This window comes from Papilio polytes, unplaced genomic scaffold (genome assembly GCF_000836215.1).
Source record: "Papilio polytes unplaced genomic scaffold, Ppol_1.0 DF823935.1, whole genome shotgun sequence".
Classification (NCBI taxonomy): domain Eukaryota; kingdom Metazoa; phylum Arthropoda; class Insecta; order Lepidoptera; family Papilionidae; genus Papilio; species Papilio polytes.
This window is the reverse complement of record NW_013525269.1, coordinates 133988-153276: the sequence shown is the minus strand read 5'-3', so window position 1 is coordinate 153276 and position 19289 is coordinate 133988. Positions and strand designations below refer to the sequence as shown.

At 32.0% G+C, this 19289-nt stretch overlaps 1 protein-coding gene across 1 annotated transcript; it reads left to right on the top strand.

Annotated features, from left to right (window-relative positions):
- The first annotated feature begins 7381 nt into the window (after positions 1–7381).
- Positions 7382–18583, top strand: LOC106101850 (pro-neuropeptide Y-like). Its single transcript, XM_013281191.1, has 3 exons — positions 7382–7444; positions 17360–17531; positions 18330–18583. The coding sequence occupies exons 2-3, from the start codon at positions 17365–17367 to the stop codon at positions 18439–18441; spliced, it is 279 nt and encodes a 92-aa protein (XP_013136645.1). The 5' UTR covers positions 7382–7444; positions 17360–17364; the 3' UTR covers positions 18442–18583.
- Positions 18584–19289: the final 706 nt, after the last annotated feature.

Genomic DNA, 19289 nt, shown 5'->3' with positions numbered 1-19289 from the left:
ACGGCTGAACGGATCTCGATGAAATTTGGTATAGACGTAGAGGATAGTCTGGAAGAACACATACGCTTTTTTTTATTCCACGCGGACGGAGTCGCGGGCGAAAACTATTTAATAAATAATATTGTATTATAAAATCTGTTAATATGATTGTAAATTTACCAAGGGGTAGTGTCTGACTGCGTTTTCGTCTTTTTCGTTTTTCAGTATATCAGCGGCCGTGCGACGGAGCTCGGAGCCTCGGCTCCAACGGTACCCCTCCGGGTCCTCACTGGACTCCCGCCGCGCGCCTACCCACACCGCGTCTATCTCTGTACACACATTATCCTTTGTTATTGACTATTTCACATCCTTATTTTATATCTAGATCATATAAAATATTTAGTATTTAGTACCTTAAATATGCGCACACCTTTGATTAAAATATCGCACATCTGTGTTTGATTCTCGATTGTTTGTGAAACAACTATTTAGTTGCATAACTAAACATCGACTAGTGTTCACACCTTCAATAAGATCATAGGAATCAAAGCGAGGCTATACTTTGTCTAAATCAGATAGACTAGTTTGATAAATGACGCATATGAAGTATCGAATTCAATTTGTGTGAAAGCATATGCCATACTTAATAGACAGATATCGTAGTGACGAAACAAACACACATTGCGGACAATTTTGAACTATCGATATTAGGTTTTAATAATTATCAAACTTAACTAATATTATTATTTTCTTATTAACTAATTTATAGGACAATTCTAGTATTGATTATAGTGTAGAGAATTTATCGATGACAAAATTTATAGCGAAATCCAATTCGATTTGTAATTGACACTTTGACAAATGTAAACAATAAAATAAATTTATCATAATTTCATGCGGATGAAGTCGCACGGAAACAGCTAGTAGATAATATAAAAATATCACCTAATTGTGATTCCGATAGTGCTTCTGCGAGGAAATCAGATTTTTCTTTTGTATCCAATGTCGCTAAATTTCCATTGTGATGACCTCTGTAAGATTTAAAAATTACAATGATGACACAATTATAGAAACAATAATATGTAGCTATTGTTGGAGTTTTCAGCGGTGATGTTATTTTAAAAACTAAATACAAAGTAAGGTTAACAATACAATAGAAATTACTTTTATATAATGTAACCTTATTGTATATTTAGCTATGTTATGTGATAATTTGCGATGTTTTTAAAATATTTTTACGACTATTAAACGGAGTCTTGGAGTTTAGTGATTTTGGGTCTCTATTTCACTTCTATCAAAGACTAACTTTACGTTTTATAAATTAAAAGTATTTATATTACTTACTCTTTGTCAAATTATTTTAATTATTAGTTGAAGTAGCATTGATATGGAATTGAATCTGTGATTATTTTTTTAAATTAACTTGTTTATTTTTTTAGCAATTATTGAGTAGATTAGTGCTAGTTTTATTTACGTTTTTTGTTACTTACTGGCACAATATTTTCGCATTCTCCCAGTTGACGGGCAAATTCTGGATGAGATATTCCTTGTCCTTGAATATGTACGTTTCCCAATTCTGGGAGAATTCGTGGGGAACTGTAATTATCGTAAAATAATTAAAATATCACTTTAATCGAAAGAAGTTGAGTTAATTAGTTAATTCTAGTACCCTTGCTCTTTCCCTTTACAACCTTTTCATATAAGGAAAGGATGGGAAGGGAATTGTTTTTTTTATTATATCATAAGGTAGAAACCGAGCCAGCAACCACATGAATCCGCCGAAATTGCGAAGCGACCGCTGCCCATAGACATTCGCAATAGCGGCTGCATTGCCTACCCTTAATTAACGGAGGAGAAGACGCACATAAAGAGGATATTTTCCCTTCCTATGCGTCTCCTCCACCGTCAAATCCACTTTTCCTTTCCATTCTATCCTCGCAAGAATAGGGTGGAAAGGTAAAGGGACTAAAATTAGGCCTCCGGCACCATACTCATCGGACGAAACGTGGAATTGCTTCCATTTCACGCCTGTTTTCTGTGTGGTTGTGGTATTTCACCGGGCGAGCCGGCCCATTCGTTCGAAGATGTTAAAGCGGACTCTACCACTGTAAATGTAACAAAGTCGATGACGTTATAAAAATATTCTCCCGAATATTCGAAACAATTCTAATCACTTTCTACAAATCTTACTACGATTGTATTTCAATAATTACTAAGCGAATATTTACGTTAATACACTAAAGATTTCCAGTAGAAAACTCCACACTACGCGGACTTTTTGAGTAATAAACTATTTATGGTATATTGTTAAATTCCTGTAAATATACGGAATGCGGTATGTGAGAGCAAAGTATTCGTCTATTGCCTAGTGTGGGCATCACTACATCAATTACATTTATCACTATTTGTATTTATCTTTTAATTGGTTTTAACTTTTATTGCTAATTGTTAATCTGTTTTTAATAAATAAATTTCAATTTCAATTTCAAATTTCAAATTACGCACATTCACAGATATCTACATAAATAACAATACAATTATAAAAATCTGAAGCGTAATACTTATTTAAATTAAATTAGTTCTAATTCAAGCTATATTTAAATGTTAAACTAATTGTGATTATCTACCGATTAGTAATTAAATACTTTTAGCCCATATTCGCACGGGAGCTTAAGCGTTAGCGTTTTTTTAACGCTTTTGTACGTTTTAGAATCACTCTTTATTACGCCCAGCGTTTTAAATACGCGTCGGTTGCTGCGTAAAAAAGCGTAGCGTTTTAAAAGCGCTGTTGTATGAAGATATGCATTTGAAGATATACAATGCGTTGTAAAAGCGTCCGTGCGAATTAGGGGTTTTTTTTGTTAATTGATTGAATATAAGTGGGTACTTAAAAGTTTGCGAGAGAAAGGTGCCGAGGTGTCTGTGAGTTTCCATTGCCGAATTACCTGTACAAAACATATTGTTATCTCGGTTTTATAAAGTGAATTAGAAGGAGACAGTAGATTAGTAAGGATGACAATATCTTTTGTATGAGTATTTGGGCTGGAATACACCGGTTATAAAGAAAATGATTTTTTAAAAAAAACTAGGAAATAAGAATGTATCACAGATAATATTAACACAAAAAACAGTGGAAAATAAAAAACACAATATACAACCTCTGTACTGTTCCCTGTAACTGGCACAACACCACGTTATGAATGAAAATATAAATAAAATTTTAAATTTGGAAGACATGTTCGAATGTTGAATGTGATGCGTTCGGCTCGGTTCGTACAACTAACTGATATCGCACAGGTGCAGGATAATATAGTTTTCTGGAATGTATAGAGGCTTATTGAAATCGAAGAACAATAGTTTATAGGTAATGAAAAGGGTCGCTATTCTCATAACAAAAGGTGAAATCTGCTCGATTTCATTGTATACAGCGTGTTTCTAATCTTAACGCAAATATATTTTTGTATGTTTTTGTACGCTCCTAAAATTATTTTTAATAAAAAAGGTGACAATACGTATCAGATTTTGGATATTTTTGTTTTCAAAAATGTGAGAGAAATATGTATTTTTTTAAATGTATTGTAATTTATGTGTTTTAGTATAATCTGTGCAATACTCGAATTACGAAAATTATTATGTTTTCATTGAAAAAATTTACAAACACGAGAATTTAAAGATTTTACAATAATATAACATATTACAATACATACATTTTACATTTTTATGTTATTTTAAAAGTACTAAGTAAATAATTGAGAAATGTAAACATAACTTATTAATCCACAACTATTACACTTAAGTATTAAGTAAGCGTAGTATTCCAATTAACATAAGTTTCTTGAGTCGATTACGAAAATAGTTATTACTTCTAAATTCCTAAGCATTCTATAAGCATTTCGAAACACGCTGTATGTGCATATTCTAAGGTTATTAGAAAACAAGAACACCTTTGTAATCTTTATAGATGGACATTGATGAGTCAGCGAGGCATGTCATGTCGGGATGACCCAAGGACTTGACTCACATAAATCGTTGACATGCTAAAATACCAACAAGGTTACTAAATAAATCTACCATAACATAGACATTCAAAATGTAACCTTCTTTTTAAATAATTAATTAGCAAAGGTCACCTGTATTTTTTTAAAACATAAGGTGTCAAACGAGCAAGCGGTCACCTGAATCCATCGAAATTGGAAAGCGACCGCTGCCCACAAACATCTGCAGTTGCAGATGCGTTGCCTATAGACGGAGGAGACGCACATAGAGAGGGTATTTTCCCTTCTTATGCGTTTCCTCCACCGTCAAATCCACTTTATACGTCAAAATAGCGAAACAACAGCTATCCAAAGACATCTGCAATTGGAGATGCATTGCTAACACTTAATCTACAGTGGAAACGCACTTTATTTTATTTCCCATTCCTATACGTATCCTCTATAGTCAAATACACTTTCCCTTGCAAACCTCTTTTTATAAGAAAGGGATAAAGAGGGAATAAAACTGGAACTACGTCACCAGCAAGACTTGTTTTGGAAATCACCAGAACGATGGCCACCGAGGTAGTTTTAGTAAGTAAAATCTCAAATAACATTTTAAATCAATGACACGGTGTATCTTAGACAAATTGTCTTAAAAACGGTCTAACATTGAATTTTAACTAATAACATAAATGCGAAAGTTTAGATGTTTGTTAGAGTTTGTAGCCTAAACTGCTGAACGGATCTCGATGAAATTTGACATAGATGTAGAGGATTGTCTGGAGGGCATACTTCTTATTTTTTTTAAATTCGATCCTAACGGAGTCTCGGGTGACTAGTAATGTCATAAAAGCGTCATGATTGATGACACAGTTTGTGGCAATATTCAGCACTATTATTTTTTAAAATAAATGCGTTGCAATATAGTTAGACTCGGAGGCGGGAGGTAAGGTTTATGCAAAAGGTAAAAATTCAATACTCTGTTACAAATGCGATTGTGTTTTTGTTAAATTATTAATGCAACATTGATTAAAACATCCAAAACTACTTCGGAAAATGGCCATTTGAATATTCCGTTGCTTTTGTTTCTCTCCTTTTTATCTAAATATGTAATTACATCTATATTATTAGTATTGTCGAGAACGATAGACAAAACACTTAAGTATTTGTATTTGTATTGATTGTTATGTAATTAATTGAAGTGCCAATAACTTAGTGGTTAGGAGTATCAAATATCGATATTTCTATCATGAGTTCGAATGCCGCAATCCCACTAACTAAATCCTAGCAAAAATTAGAACCTGTATAATTGTTGAAATTTTCATTTAAAAATGACTTATGTTGTGCTAAAAAACAATTGAACGCGAATTCGTTACAATCTATTGTTATTTATTACGACAGTATAAGGCACTAGCTATTGCTCGCCACTTCGCCGCGTGAATTAAAAATTAGTCTATTTTATTAACTGATAACGTAGCTTTTTAATGGTGAAAGAATTTTTGAAATCGACTCAGTACTTTTAAAGTTAGATTAAAAAAATCACTATCTATCTTCTATACTAATATTATAAAGAGGAAAAATTTGTATTTTTGTATGTATTGAAATAACTCATAAACTTCTGGGTCGATTTTAAAAATTCCTTCACCGTTAGAAAGGTAATTTATCTGTGAGTAACATAGGCTATACTTTTTTTAATTCACGCGGATGAAGTCGCGAGCAACAGCTAGTATAGAATGTATTAAGAAGCATCAGTCAATTGTTTAATTAGTGCAAGCATCTAGACAGTTGAAATATCGGATTAGAGAGTTATTTGAACAGTGCTAATGCGATATCTAGACTTTGTTGGTTTGCTTTAAGCATTAGTCATCGCTAAAGGCACGCATCGAATGCCTTTGTTGAATGAGGACATCTTAATTCCACGCATTGTTTGATTTATTATCTATCTTAATTAGTAGAACGTCATATCTTAGAGGCACTTGACTTGTAATCTATGCGTTTTCGGTTCGATTCCTGGTATGTCCCAATGTGATTTTCATATGTACATAATTTAACCGACGTTTTAATGGTGAAGGATTATCGCGATGGTTGCACATATCGGCGAGAAATTTAAAGATATATGTGAAGTCCCGCAGTGCACTATGTCACCCAGTTAGCTGGTGATAAATTAGTAAAATAAACTTAAGCACTATGTAGATAGATTGATCCAGAATTATATGGTATGAAGAATTTCTAGTCTATAATATTGTGTACAATTTAAAGTAAATTAACACCTTTGGCATAACACCATCCACTTTACAACAAGACATCGTGTTTATAAATGATCCACAGAAATGAAGGATAGGGTACAATATTAAAAAGGCCTTTTGGTAATTTTAAATAAAAGTGTAAATACAACAAAAACATACGAGATGCAGCTCGTAGATGGCATAGCGTAGCACTCGCGTAGCAGTCTTGTAGACTATTATTATCGATGTTTTTTAATTATTTTTAATTTGTCGATATCTTATACTGTTAAATATCGTTCAGTATCGAATATCAACTATTCGTTGCAATGTATAGCAAGATAATGGATCTATTATTAAGAAAATAATTACAAAAAACTTTACTTTTAGTCGATTACATTAAAAATTATGTAAACAAACTTATATCTATGCATATGTGCTTTAAAGTAATTAAAAACAAAGGGTTTATCGCGTTAAGCATCGCGAGGCGCGGGTCGGGCGGGTATTCGACAAGTTTATTAAAGTTTAAAGAACCGGGCGCTGCCTTACTCGAGCTGATCTCACGAAAGAGCTTAATTACGAAGCTCCCAAAGCTCCCGCGACGTGCGTTACACGTACTAACGCAGCGGGATACAGAAAAGCATGGAGTAGACTGCGATTTAAATTATTTTGAAAACCATGGTCATTCAAAGATATTTTTTTAACTTGAATATGTAATGTTAGTAATATTTATCATGTTGAAAGCTGAATAAGATTGTTTTCTTTAAGTAATCCCGTAAATTATTGAAATAAAAGTAAAACAAAATATTTCAAGTCATCTTTACCATTATTTTAAAAACAGGAGAGATTTTTATTATGGCATGTATTGAAATAACTCAAAAATTAAATTTTCTTAAAATTCTTTCACCGTTAAAATACTACGTTATCAGTGTGTAACATATTTTGTACTATTTTTTAATTACAGGTGGACGAAGTCACAACAGCTAGTATTTTAATATATTGAAAGAACATTGCTTTCATTGTATTAATAAGTAAGTTAATACGGTATAGATTTTTGAATTCAAAAAAATCAATGAATAGACGACTCCACGGTTCCCTATGCTCCGCCGCCCACCTGTTACGGGCCGCGGATCTGAAGTAAGCTGTAGCAGCGATAAAAAGCCCTGCGAACTGCTGCCGTCCTCACTCCCGCTCGAGCTTTCGACTGCGCTGCCCAAAGCTCACCAGAAGCTCATCACATCTCACCAATAGTGACGTTATTGACAGGTAAGTTTTAGTTATTTATTAGCTAAGTTTTTTAATTTTAATTACACATTCGTTATTTTTAAATTTTATTCGTTTAGTTATAAATTATTTGTTGGAGCACTTATAATAATTACCGTAACTATAAAGAAAATAGTTCTCAACAATATTAATTTTTAATCGTGTTTTAAAAGTTTTTTTTGTTAATATTTTTAACTTGATTTATAAATTGTTAGACATATACAGTTATGTTGAATTATAACCATAAAGATGTCTTATAATTGAACATAATGTAATCAATTACTTAATTTGATTTTGACAATTTCATCAATCAGTAATACAATTTAAAAAATGAAACATGCAATAAATCTAGCTTTTCACATAAAGACAAAATATTTTGGGGATCAATTTAGTCTAAATCTTAATTTATCTTTTTAAAATACTTAAAACAGTTTGAATAACAAAGTATTTGGTAAATAATGTTGACTGTATTTACTCGACTGTTAGGATAACATTTCATTCCACCTTCTGTTAACTAAACTAATTTCTCGATTTTTTAGAATATATTTATTTATTTATTTAAAATTTTTTTCACAAAAATTAAATAAAAATAATACAAATGTTAATAGTTAATAACAATGTTGTAATTGTTTCGAAAAATAGAGTTTTAATTTATAACAACTCATTGCTTTTTAAGTAAATTACAAATTTAAATTACTAAGTACCTAATTTCTTTTTTCTGATCTGGTTAAATTGATATTGAAATTATATTAAATCATAACAAATTGAAAGTTCAATTAATTATGCTGATTTAATTAAGGTAATAAAACTTTGTTTAAAAATCCCTTCGAAGCTCTATCTTGATCGTTGAAGTCTATTGCTCAAGAAAACTTCCTTTACAAAAATTAATCTAAGAAAAACATTCTAAACGCGATTACTGTGGAACTATGAAAATCTCGTTTTATATTATAAATACCATTACTTCTTGTTTTCATGATCATCATCACCTTGTCCTTTTTTCCTAAAGAGGGTCGGCACAATACTTATACACATCATTACGTATTCTTAAGGTCTCTGTGCCTTCGTTACTCTGAAAACGTGCATACCATGGGCGTTTCCAGTGTACCAAGATGATGATAAAGATTTGCTAGTAGTAAAAATGCATTTGTATTTCAAAGATTCTGGAAGATTCTTTTCCAATTTTTGACTCTTTAAGAGTCTGCCTCTCTCTACTGGAATTGCACTGCCACTTGTACATTCAGATTTACTGATTTATTATAAAATTCTATCAATAAAAGCATCATCATCTTCCCTGCCTTATCCTACTCCCGTAGGGTCGGCGCGCCAGGTTTTCGTCCTCCAAAGCACTCTATCTATTATTAGTTAATAAAATGAATAAATTAATAAAATAAACTCTATGTATTTAAAAAAGCATCACAGTATTTATTTTATAATTTGCATTTTTATCATATCAATGTTGATAATCGAAAATTTGAAATTTAAAAAAACAACAAACTGCAAACGTCACGAACGTTTGTTTGTTTAAATTTCGGCAAACGAAATATTTGATTTTCTAGTTGATCCTAGATTAACTAAAATGTCAATACGAAAAAATCAAACAATAAGTTAGAGGTTTCGTTAGAAAAACTACATTTTATACAGATCAAAGAATAAATGACATGAAGGTAAATTACGCTTTCCCCTTTTAACCTTAAATACTTATTTATGTACACAATCAATAAATAACGGAATAATAAGAAATCAGATAAGGTAAAAGGTTGTTTACACAATAGATGAAGACCCAAATAACATAATGAAAGGATTCTTTTAATAATACATTGTCCTTTTAAAAGAAATTGTATTAAAGCTAGGGTTTCCCCCTGGCCCGGTTCGCCCCTCCTTAGTTAACCTGCAACCCCCAGACTCCTCCGGGGGTTCCATATCAATACCAGGCTTAGTGTGGACGTCCAGTCAACATGGGCCACACAGCACCAGGACTCCCGACCTCAAACCATCCTCCAAACCAGACCTCCGAGAAGCCGGATTACAATAGACGCCACGCTCCCAGTCAATTGTATTAAAGATACGCTCAGATTAAATTGAACAGTTCGACTCTTCAGTTAATATTGTCAGTTAAAACTGAATGTATTTATATAGTGGGCTTTATTGATTTTTCTTTTTGCATTTATTTCTTTGAGTCCAATCAATCTTTTATACAAATAACTCAAAATCAAATATTTAATAACAGATCTATTTTTTTTATCCTTACGTTAAAATTTAAATAAGACCTGAAGATAATAAGCGTTATAAGTGTGAAAATTTGCAAACACGGCTTTACATATAGATGAAATTTGGCACAGATATAGAACATAGTCTGGACGAACACATATGCAAATAGCGCATACGCTGTATTTTTTTTAATTTCGTACGGATTACGAAAAAGTTTCTAGCTTTAAAACAAATGAAAGTGTTAGTTTTTTTAGCTGTAATTGTCAGTTTTTTTTTCATTACGTAAAACATAAGTAAGTTTTACGTCTCGTTTTTACGATGTGTGTAAATCTTTCTACAAAAGTAAATTAGATTTAATTGAATCTCGAATAAAATTTTAACAGCGAGTTAAATGTTTTAATTAACCGTTTAATTTGGAAGCGAGCTCTGATTGTCTTATTTTAAAATAGGGGCTTGTTTTGCATCGCCTTTTCTGTTTTAAAATTTGTTTTAATGTTTTGTAGACTTGGATTCCCATTGCCTAAATATTTGTAGAGTAATTCCCATCTGTAATTATCTATGAAAAAGTAGTATCACGATATTTCTTATCCTACTTAATTTGCTGAACCGCTTTAGCTCTTGAATTCCACAATCTTGTATTTGTAACACAGACTTCTTGAATATCCAAAAAAATGTACATAAATCCAGTAGATTTTCTTTTATTTTCCCGTGGACAGTCGCAGGCAAAAGCTAATAGCAGATATTAATATTGAGACTCTACACTAGTAAAATTTATATCTAATAGTCAAAATGTGTATTAAACTGTACTCTAACTGTATTTTGAAACTGTTTAATATGTCAACAAGCGTATTCTAATTTCGAGGTTTGAATTTTAAATCGTTAAATATGACCAACTCAAAGGCGGGAATTCAAAACGCGTCGGATATTATTTTCACGCATGGCAACACTGTAACGAGAAACGGAACGTGCAAGATGGCGGTTAGTAAATTCCCACCAATTTTAAACTTTTAGTTTCTTTGTGGAAGGTCACAGGTAAAAGTTTTTAATAAGTCGAGTTGAATTTTACTCTTTAAATGTTTTGGCAGTTTTCTTAAACTACATTAATGTTGTAATTTATTTAAAATTGGAAAGTATTTGCAACTAATATCGTTCATTTAAAATTATGCAGTCTCTAATTTAGTAATTAAAACCTAGACAGCATAAACTTTGTATTTTAAGACTCTTTATTTTGCAGTCTTGTTTCCAGTTATCAAATCATTTATCCCAATTATAGAATTAAGAAATCATTTTTGAAAGAGAGATCTGTGCAACGAGTTTTCTAGAACTGTTAGGTTTCTATTTTTAGAAATACGAACATAACCGTTGGCAGAACGCTGTGGAAATAAAGATTGGCTGGAACAACAGTGATGAAAACGCATTGTACAGAACGCTGGGTGCAAATCAAGCGAGCCTAGTGATGTGACCTCTACTGATGTAATACATATCGATTTATTATTCGGATAGAGGTTTCATACGTTAAAGGTGACATAAAAAGACAGTGACAATTGATCTAACGGACTTTATTTTTAGGGACTTTTACCTTTGGACTATTCAGACAGTTAATTCAGAAAGAATACATGTAAAATTTCTCTTGTATATTTGAAATCTTTCCAATTAATTTAACAGAAAACGCATGATTTTTTCTACTCTTTCGACACGTAATTAACCGTAACATGTAGCGATGTTATTTTTTAATTTACGCCGAACGTTATTCAAGTATTTCAAAATTAAAACCCAAGTTTTTTGGCATTTGCTATTTTAATACAAATTAAAAATTATGTACTTTCGATATGAATTATTTGCATTCATGAATGTTAAGGTTCGGAGTTCATGCTATAAACGTTTTTTTTATAACAACCCTAGATATTTGTAACTGTAAATATTTTTTTCCTCAGAAGGATAGAATTTAATATTTTATTTAACTATAATACTTGAGTGCAAAGAAAACAGCGCAGGAACGGCTTAGTCCATCCTGCATACGAGCTGGCTACCTTTTGCCACGATTGTGTTTTCCTTAGAATAAGTCCTTTTAAGTAATTTCTATTTTATGGCAATAAATACATATTCATTCATTCATTTATCATTCATTCAATCAATTTTTAAATTCCTTTGAAAGAAGTTCCTCGATGTTTTTAAACTATTTTAGCTGTGAAATATTTGAAGACCTTTTGTTACTTAAGCCCCTGGCATAAGTTACCCCTTTTCACCTTCATTATTTAAGATTTAAAAATATCGATACATCATCCCAACCCTATCCACACTATAAACGCTGCACGTTTTCACCTCAAGGATTTATGGAAAGGTTAAGAAAAAAAATGCTATTACGATCGAATTTATTTAACGCCCTTGTATTTCATGACAGTGACCTCTTTTTTAAGCTATCTGAGCCTCTATCAGGCAGTGATGGGACAGGCCCTTAGTGTCTAAATAGTTTTCAATAATATATCATCAAAAGAAACGTCTACCGAATACGGTGATGCTCTATCAACACTTATTTCTTTACCATTTACTAATTACTGGCTGTTGCTCGCAACTTTGCCCGCGTGAAATCAAAAACAATAACCTATGTTACTCACAGATAAATTACCTTTCTAACGATGAAAGGATTTTCAAAATCGGCCCAGTAGTTTTTGAGTTATTTCAATTCATACAAAAATACAAATCATTCCGCCTTATAATATTAGTATAGACTAAATAAATGTCGTGTTAAAGCATAATAACAAGACTATTTCTAAACGACGATAAATGATGTAAAGATTTTAAAAAATAATATAATAAATAGACAAAGATCCCGTGGGCGCTGACGTCGCGGGCAATTTTCATTTTGATTTATGAAACAATATACCGCTTAGCAGGTAACGGATCGAAAATAATAGCCTGGTTACATTATTAAATGCATTTTATATACCTTATACACAATAATAATATAATAATTTATGATATAGCTTTAATTATTTTGCCGTATAAAAAAGAAGAATAAATTACAACAATTTGTTTTTTTCTTCTAACAAACGTACTTTTAAAGTGCATAAATGTATGGCCAGTGTTGGGCAAAAATCGAATTAACAATCGATTAATTGTTAATTGCAATTGAATTTTGCCCAACACTAGCCAAAACGAAAAGATTTTATACGTAGATATTTGTAATTATTCATTATTTAAATTATTAAAAATAGAGTATGTTAATATTAACTAATAATTCTTGTTAAAACTACAACTAAGGTTAGTTTACAAAATAATCGAAACACGGATCGCGTCCTTTTACTTTAAACATGTGATCCATATATTAGTTAAGTTCTTTGACATAACAGACTAGCTGTTCCCGTGCGACTTCATCAGCATGAAATTATGAAAATTTTATTATATTGTTTACATTTGTCAAATTATCAAAGACAAACCTTGACAATCTTGCTTCCTTGATGTTGGCAGCAGCTTATGATCTTTTTCCCATTACATTAGGGTTTTTTTTCCAAAATATTTATCCCCTAAGTTTAATCCCATGGAAATATATAGCCTAAAGCGTAGCGTAAATGTAGGGTTTTTTAGTATAAAAAGAAAAAATATGCTGTAATTGCTGATATCTTAGGCAACAAAGAAGTGTGTGTTTACGCTTTATTATAATAGTATAGATTAACAGTAATACATTAACTAATTAGGTAAACGGCAACATTAATGCAGCAAAGGCTGGTAAAATTATATTTTACAGCACATTGTCGTCCATATCGAGAGCTTATCAAACACGACCGCGCACAAACGTTTGTCTGGCCTTAAATATCTCAAGTGATCACCTCATTAGTTAATGGGGAGTGGACACAACTGTTCCTGAAGAGTTTATGCTCGTAGAATAATCTTTAGAGCGTTAAGTAACATTAAAAGTGCATTTTTACGACTTAATACTAATTATTACTGTTCTTTTAAAGAGTTGAAAATGTTCGCTGATTAAATAATAGTTACACACGCAAACAAGAGGTAAACATTTGCACTACATTAATATTTTTTCTAAAGCAACCACTTGCGTAACTTTAATATACCGCATGAAAATGATAGTTTTCTGAATAGGGAGGTAATAGGTGCGGTTTCTGAGTGGTTATTGGGTGCGTTAACGTTAGTTACACCTTATCTATACTATTATAATAAAGCGTAAACACACATTTCTTTGTTACCTAAGATGTCAGCAATTACAGCATATTTTTGAATAATTCTTTTTTTAATAAGAAGCCCTACACTTGCGTCACGCTTTAAGCTTTATGGTATGCGCTATTAAACTTAGAAGATAAATAAATTGGCAAAATTTCCATGTGGGAAAGGGACCATAAACTACAAACTGCCAACATTAAGGAAGCAAAGATATGGTAACAGTAATTTTGACATTTGCAATTGAGAATTTGACAAATATAAACAAAAAAATAAAGGTCTTCATAATCCAATGCGAATGGAGCCGCACGGGAACAGCTAATCTTAAATAAAACGATAACCTTTTTAACACTCGCTTAATTCGCACTAGGCTAGTAATTCAGCCTGTTGGTTAGTAATTAACTAAAATGCCTTACACAAAATAAGCTGAAAACATTTAGTTATTTAGTTCATCCAATATCTATTGGCGAGCGACGCGATCACACGTCACTAAACTGAGAAACAAATCCGAACCTCTAATTTCAGTCCAGTTTAACCTTGATCTTTCAAAATGTCACTTTGTTGTGTACTGCAACAATAGTGCAAACGGATTTCGAACATTAGAAAGACTTTAGCGATTAAATTACTCCCTACTCGACTAAATTACTAACTTAGTGCTAAAAATAAAGTATAACAGTGTTAAAAAATATCAAAAACCAACAATAATAATGTTAACGTTATATTTCATTTAATTTTAATCCGAAATATATTGCATTGGCACTAGACGTCGGAGTTTGTCAAACTCTATTAAAAAGCGATGTAATTTGGGTATAAAATTAGCTATGCTATGTAATTCCCTAAAGCTGGCAACTAATAATGCAAACATGTTACATAAAAGTATTTTTTTTTTTTGCAATTAAATTATACAAACATTATACAAACATCTATACAAAGTAACAACAATAAGTACCCCTTCGGGCGTGTAATATAATGAGTACAAATGCAGCGAAACAAAATTTTGGGAACAACATAATGCACCTAAAACCATATCATATTTGCAACTAAACACTTTATAACACAAAACAACAGAACGAAACAAAAAAAAATCAAAAATCTCATCAAGCACAATCTAGTTCAACACAATTGGCCAAGGGTTACACCTTAGTTTTAATGCTTATAGTTAAATAAGTATTCCAATTGTATACATAAAATATGTAAACAAAACGAGGTCAAATTCTACAAATAGTTAAAATCTTAGGCAACAGTGCAAAAAGTTATTCGAGGCTGTTAAATCGAAAGTGCAAACATTACTTATTAACTTATAAAGTATTTTTAATGTTTCGTATCACGTGATTTTATTGCGACACAATAAGTTGTACTTATATGACTTAACTAGCTTTCGCCCGCTACTCTATATGCGTGGAATTAAAAAAAAACTAAAGTGTATTGTCTATGTGTTCTTCCACACTATGTTCTACATCTGTACCAAATTTAATCGAAATCCGTTCAGCCGTTTAGGCTACAAACTCTAACAAACATCCATCCATCTAAACTTTCGCATTCATAATATTTGTCATCGTCACCAGCTCACTATATGTCCCTACCGAGGGGCTCGGAGCCTACTCTAAATAAAGGTGATTAGGCCATAGTCAGGCTGGCCGACTTCACACGTATCTTTGAATTTCTTCGCCGATATGTGCAGGCATCACGATGTTTTCCTTCACCGTAAGAACGTCGGGTAAATTATGTACATATGAAAATTCGAAAAATCGAAAATCACATTGGTACAGCAGGCTTCGAACCCAAGACCTGTAGATTACAAGTCAAGTGCTTAAACCACTGAGCCACCGACGCTCCCTCCCTCCATAATATTAGTATGAAGTATGATTTCCAATGTTTCGAATCACGTGATTTTCTTGCAACACAATAAGTTGTACTTAATTAAAATGCGTATAGCATTTTATTACAACGTGTACTTCAAAGTTTTCAAACTAACGAAGTACATTTCAGATGTTTACTAACTTTTTAATTACGGAATAAATGTAACATGTGCGTATTTGGGTGACGTTATTTTTTTATTTAAAGTATCTTTTGTCAATCGATATTGTACTATAGAAAACAATCTTAGTTTTAGTATTACAAATTCGGAAGTATAGAATGTTTGTTCGTATTTTCCGCCTAAACTGCTGAACGGATCTTGATGAAATTTAGTATTGACATAGAGCAAAGTCTGAAAGAATACATAAGCTACTTACGTTTACTTATTCAGTTCTGCGCGAATGAATGCACGATGTTATAAATTGTTTGTTTCCACTGAATAGACTCCGTAATAATTTAACAGATTTCATAAATTCTTTTGCTATAAGAAAGCAACTATTATTGAATAAAATACGCTGTATTTTTCATCAATGGGATAAAATGTAGCACGGGAAGGGTACAGCCCACAAAACAATGTAACATTCGAGTATCGATATCCCTGATCGAAAAGACTAAAATGTATGGAACTGCCAATAACATTCGATAAGTCACGTGCTTGTCACGTATTCATTCTTATGACTTTTAACACATTTTGTCGATTCTAGAAGCGACATCGGTAATCGAAGGCCACTTTGTTTAGGGGGACAGATAGGATAGAAAAGACATAAGACGTACTCTTTGCCTAGTTAATATTATTTTACCACTGTTGTGAATCTCATGTGAGTTTGACCGTTATTTTCAAATTATTTTTTAAAAATACTTGTAATTGAATTCTGTCTTTATCTCACTTGTAACGTTTGCTGTCTTTTAAGTAATGAATAAACTTAAACAATATATGTAAAATTGAAATCTACTTTAGTGTAAACTCCCACATAAGTTCAAACGATACCGGATCATTTAATTATATAAGCAGCTGTAATATAACATCGATTCGACAATTAAATAGTGATCAAAAGATCAGTGAGATATCGTCGGTATCGATAATATTGTTATTGAATCGATATTGCTGGAAGTGTGTCACGCACATCCTTATTTTATGCAAAAGGTCACTTCTAGTACGTTATCGGAAAATGACCTTTGTTTATAGGCTTTTGTTATTAATTGTTTTGCTTATTAATTGTGTTAAAAATTGAAGTATGTAAACGTTTTTAACATGTTACGATGTTGTACATCCATAATAATATTATACAGAGGAAAGATTTGTATTTTTGTACGTATTAAAATAACTCAAAAAGTACTGGATCTAAGAAAAAAAAATCATCATTAAAGAGCTACGTTATCATCGAGTAACTTTGGCTATGTTTTCTACTGTTTTTTTATTCTACATGGACGAAGTCGCGAGCAACAGCTCGTATATGCAATAATTTTGTCTCGTAGTTAATGCAAAAATAACACTTTTTAGATTAGTTATCGGTACATCTCTACAACACCTTCTTTTTATTTTTTTTAAATATCAGTAAAGATATATCTTATATAGTCTTATTACATTTTTAAAATACGAATTTAGTAAATTATTACTTTACATTAGCATTAGCTTGGTAGAAACTAGTAAATAACCTCCAATCTTTTGTCAATTTACAGCAAGGATGCGTATCCTGATCCCCGCCATGTTGATCTTGTCGGCCATGTTGCTGTGCGCTGCGCAAGCACAGTACCCTCGCCCGCGTCGCCCCGAGCGCTTCGACACCGCCGAGCAGATCTCCAACTATCTCAAGGAACTGCAAGAGTACTACTCCGTGCATGGCAGGGGCAGGTATAATACAATCCAAACTTAATACACGCTTCAAATATAGTACAACACATATGTGTTCCAAATGCAGACTGCACAATATAAGTTCACAATATAAGCCATAATATAGTTTGAATCAGGATAGTAAGGTTTTTCGTTAAGGAATGAAATAGACAAGAGTATCACTAGGTTCTAGCTGTTCCCGTTCGGCTTCATCCGCATGAAATTATGAAAATTTTATTTTATTGTTTACATTTGTCACATTATCGATAGCAAATGTTAAAATTACATGACATGACAAACCTTGACAATCTTGCTTCCTTGATGTTGGCAACAACTTATGGTCTCTTTCCCACATTAGGTTTTTTATCTAAAATATTTACCCCCTAAGTTTAATGGCGTGAAAATATATAGCCTAAAGCGCGACGTAAGTGTAGGGCTTTTTATTAAAAAAATAATTATTTAAAAATATGCTGTCATTGCTGACATCTTAGGCAACAAAGAAGTGTGTGTTTACGGTTTATTATAATAGTATAGATTTACTTACAAAATTAATAATTGCATACTCTCTGCTTCAAAACGAGGAAAAATGCAAAGGTTGTAATGGTGGTAACTCGTAATTGTTTTAAAATAACATTTAACCATTTCCCATACACATCATACTAATATTATAAATTAAAAAGTTTAGATGGATGGATGTTTGTTAGAGTTTATAGCATAAATTGCTGAACAGATTTCGATGAAATTTAGTAGAAATCTAGAGGATAGTCTGGAAGAACACATAGGCTCTCTTTTTTTATTCCTACGCGTTCTATGTTTCAGATATGGAAAACGTCAGATGCACATATCAGATGCCTCCGTCATCTTCAGGGAAAGTCCGTTTTTCGAGCACGCGATGAATGAAGGACTCTTCAAGAACCTCGGATATAAATAAACTAACAAACGTCGACTAAACAACATAAATTACCTAAGATGATGCCAAATTATACCTACCCTACTATACTTGTTTGTTTTTTTATTTTGTTTTTAAATTCCAATGTAATTATAATTTCATGTATCTAATATTACGATAACAATCTTCGAAATAAGATCCAGGCTGGGTGGAATTATTTCGTAGATTAAAAAAATGTAGACAACTAATTTTTTTTTGTAACGATTATAATTAATATAGTAGTGTTTAAATGGTATTAAGAAATGTGTAACTGTTTCATCGTTCGTTTTATTTATGAACTAGCTGTTTCCCTCTGACTTATCTGCGCGAAATTCAAAAAAATTCTAGCCTATGTGGTCTTCCAGTGCTCTACACCCGATCCGTTCAACCGTTTATGAGATATCATCTAGTAAATATGTAATTAAACATAAAAACTTTCGCATTTATAATACTTAAAAAGGAAGGTACTAAAAATAAAAAATAGTAGTCTATGTGTTCTTCCAGATTATGTTATACTTCTGTGCCAAATTTCATCGAGATCCGTTCAGCAGTTTGGGCAGCAAACTCTAACAAACATATACCTATCTAAACTTGCGTATTTAACTATAATAGGATTAGATTTTATGTAACATTTCCCTCATTATAATAACTAGAAATAATAGAAAAGCTATTTGCCTTTGACGTCTGTCGAACTTCTGTAAAGGACTGAACCTAGGACGCCAATCACGTAATGAAAATAGGTACATAATAATATAACTAAGAGATGTAACTCTTTTCATGGGATGAGTAGATCTGTATTTAATAAAAGACTCAGAACCTCTTCATTAGGATATGAGAAAATGCTTTGGCTG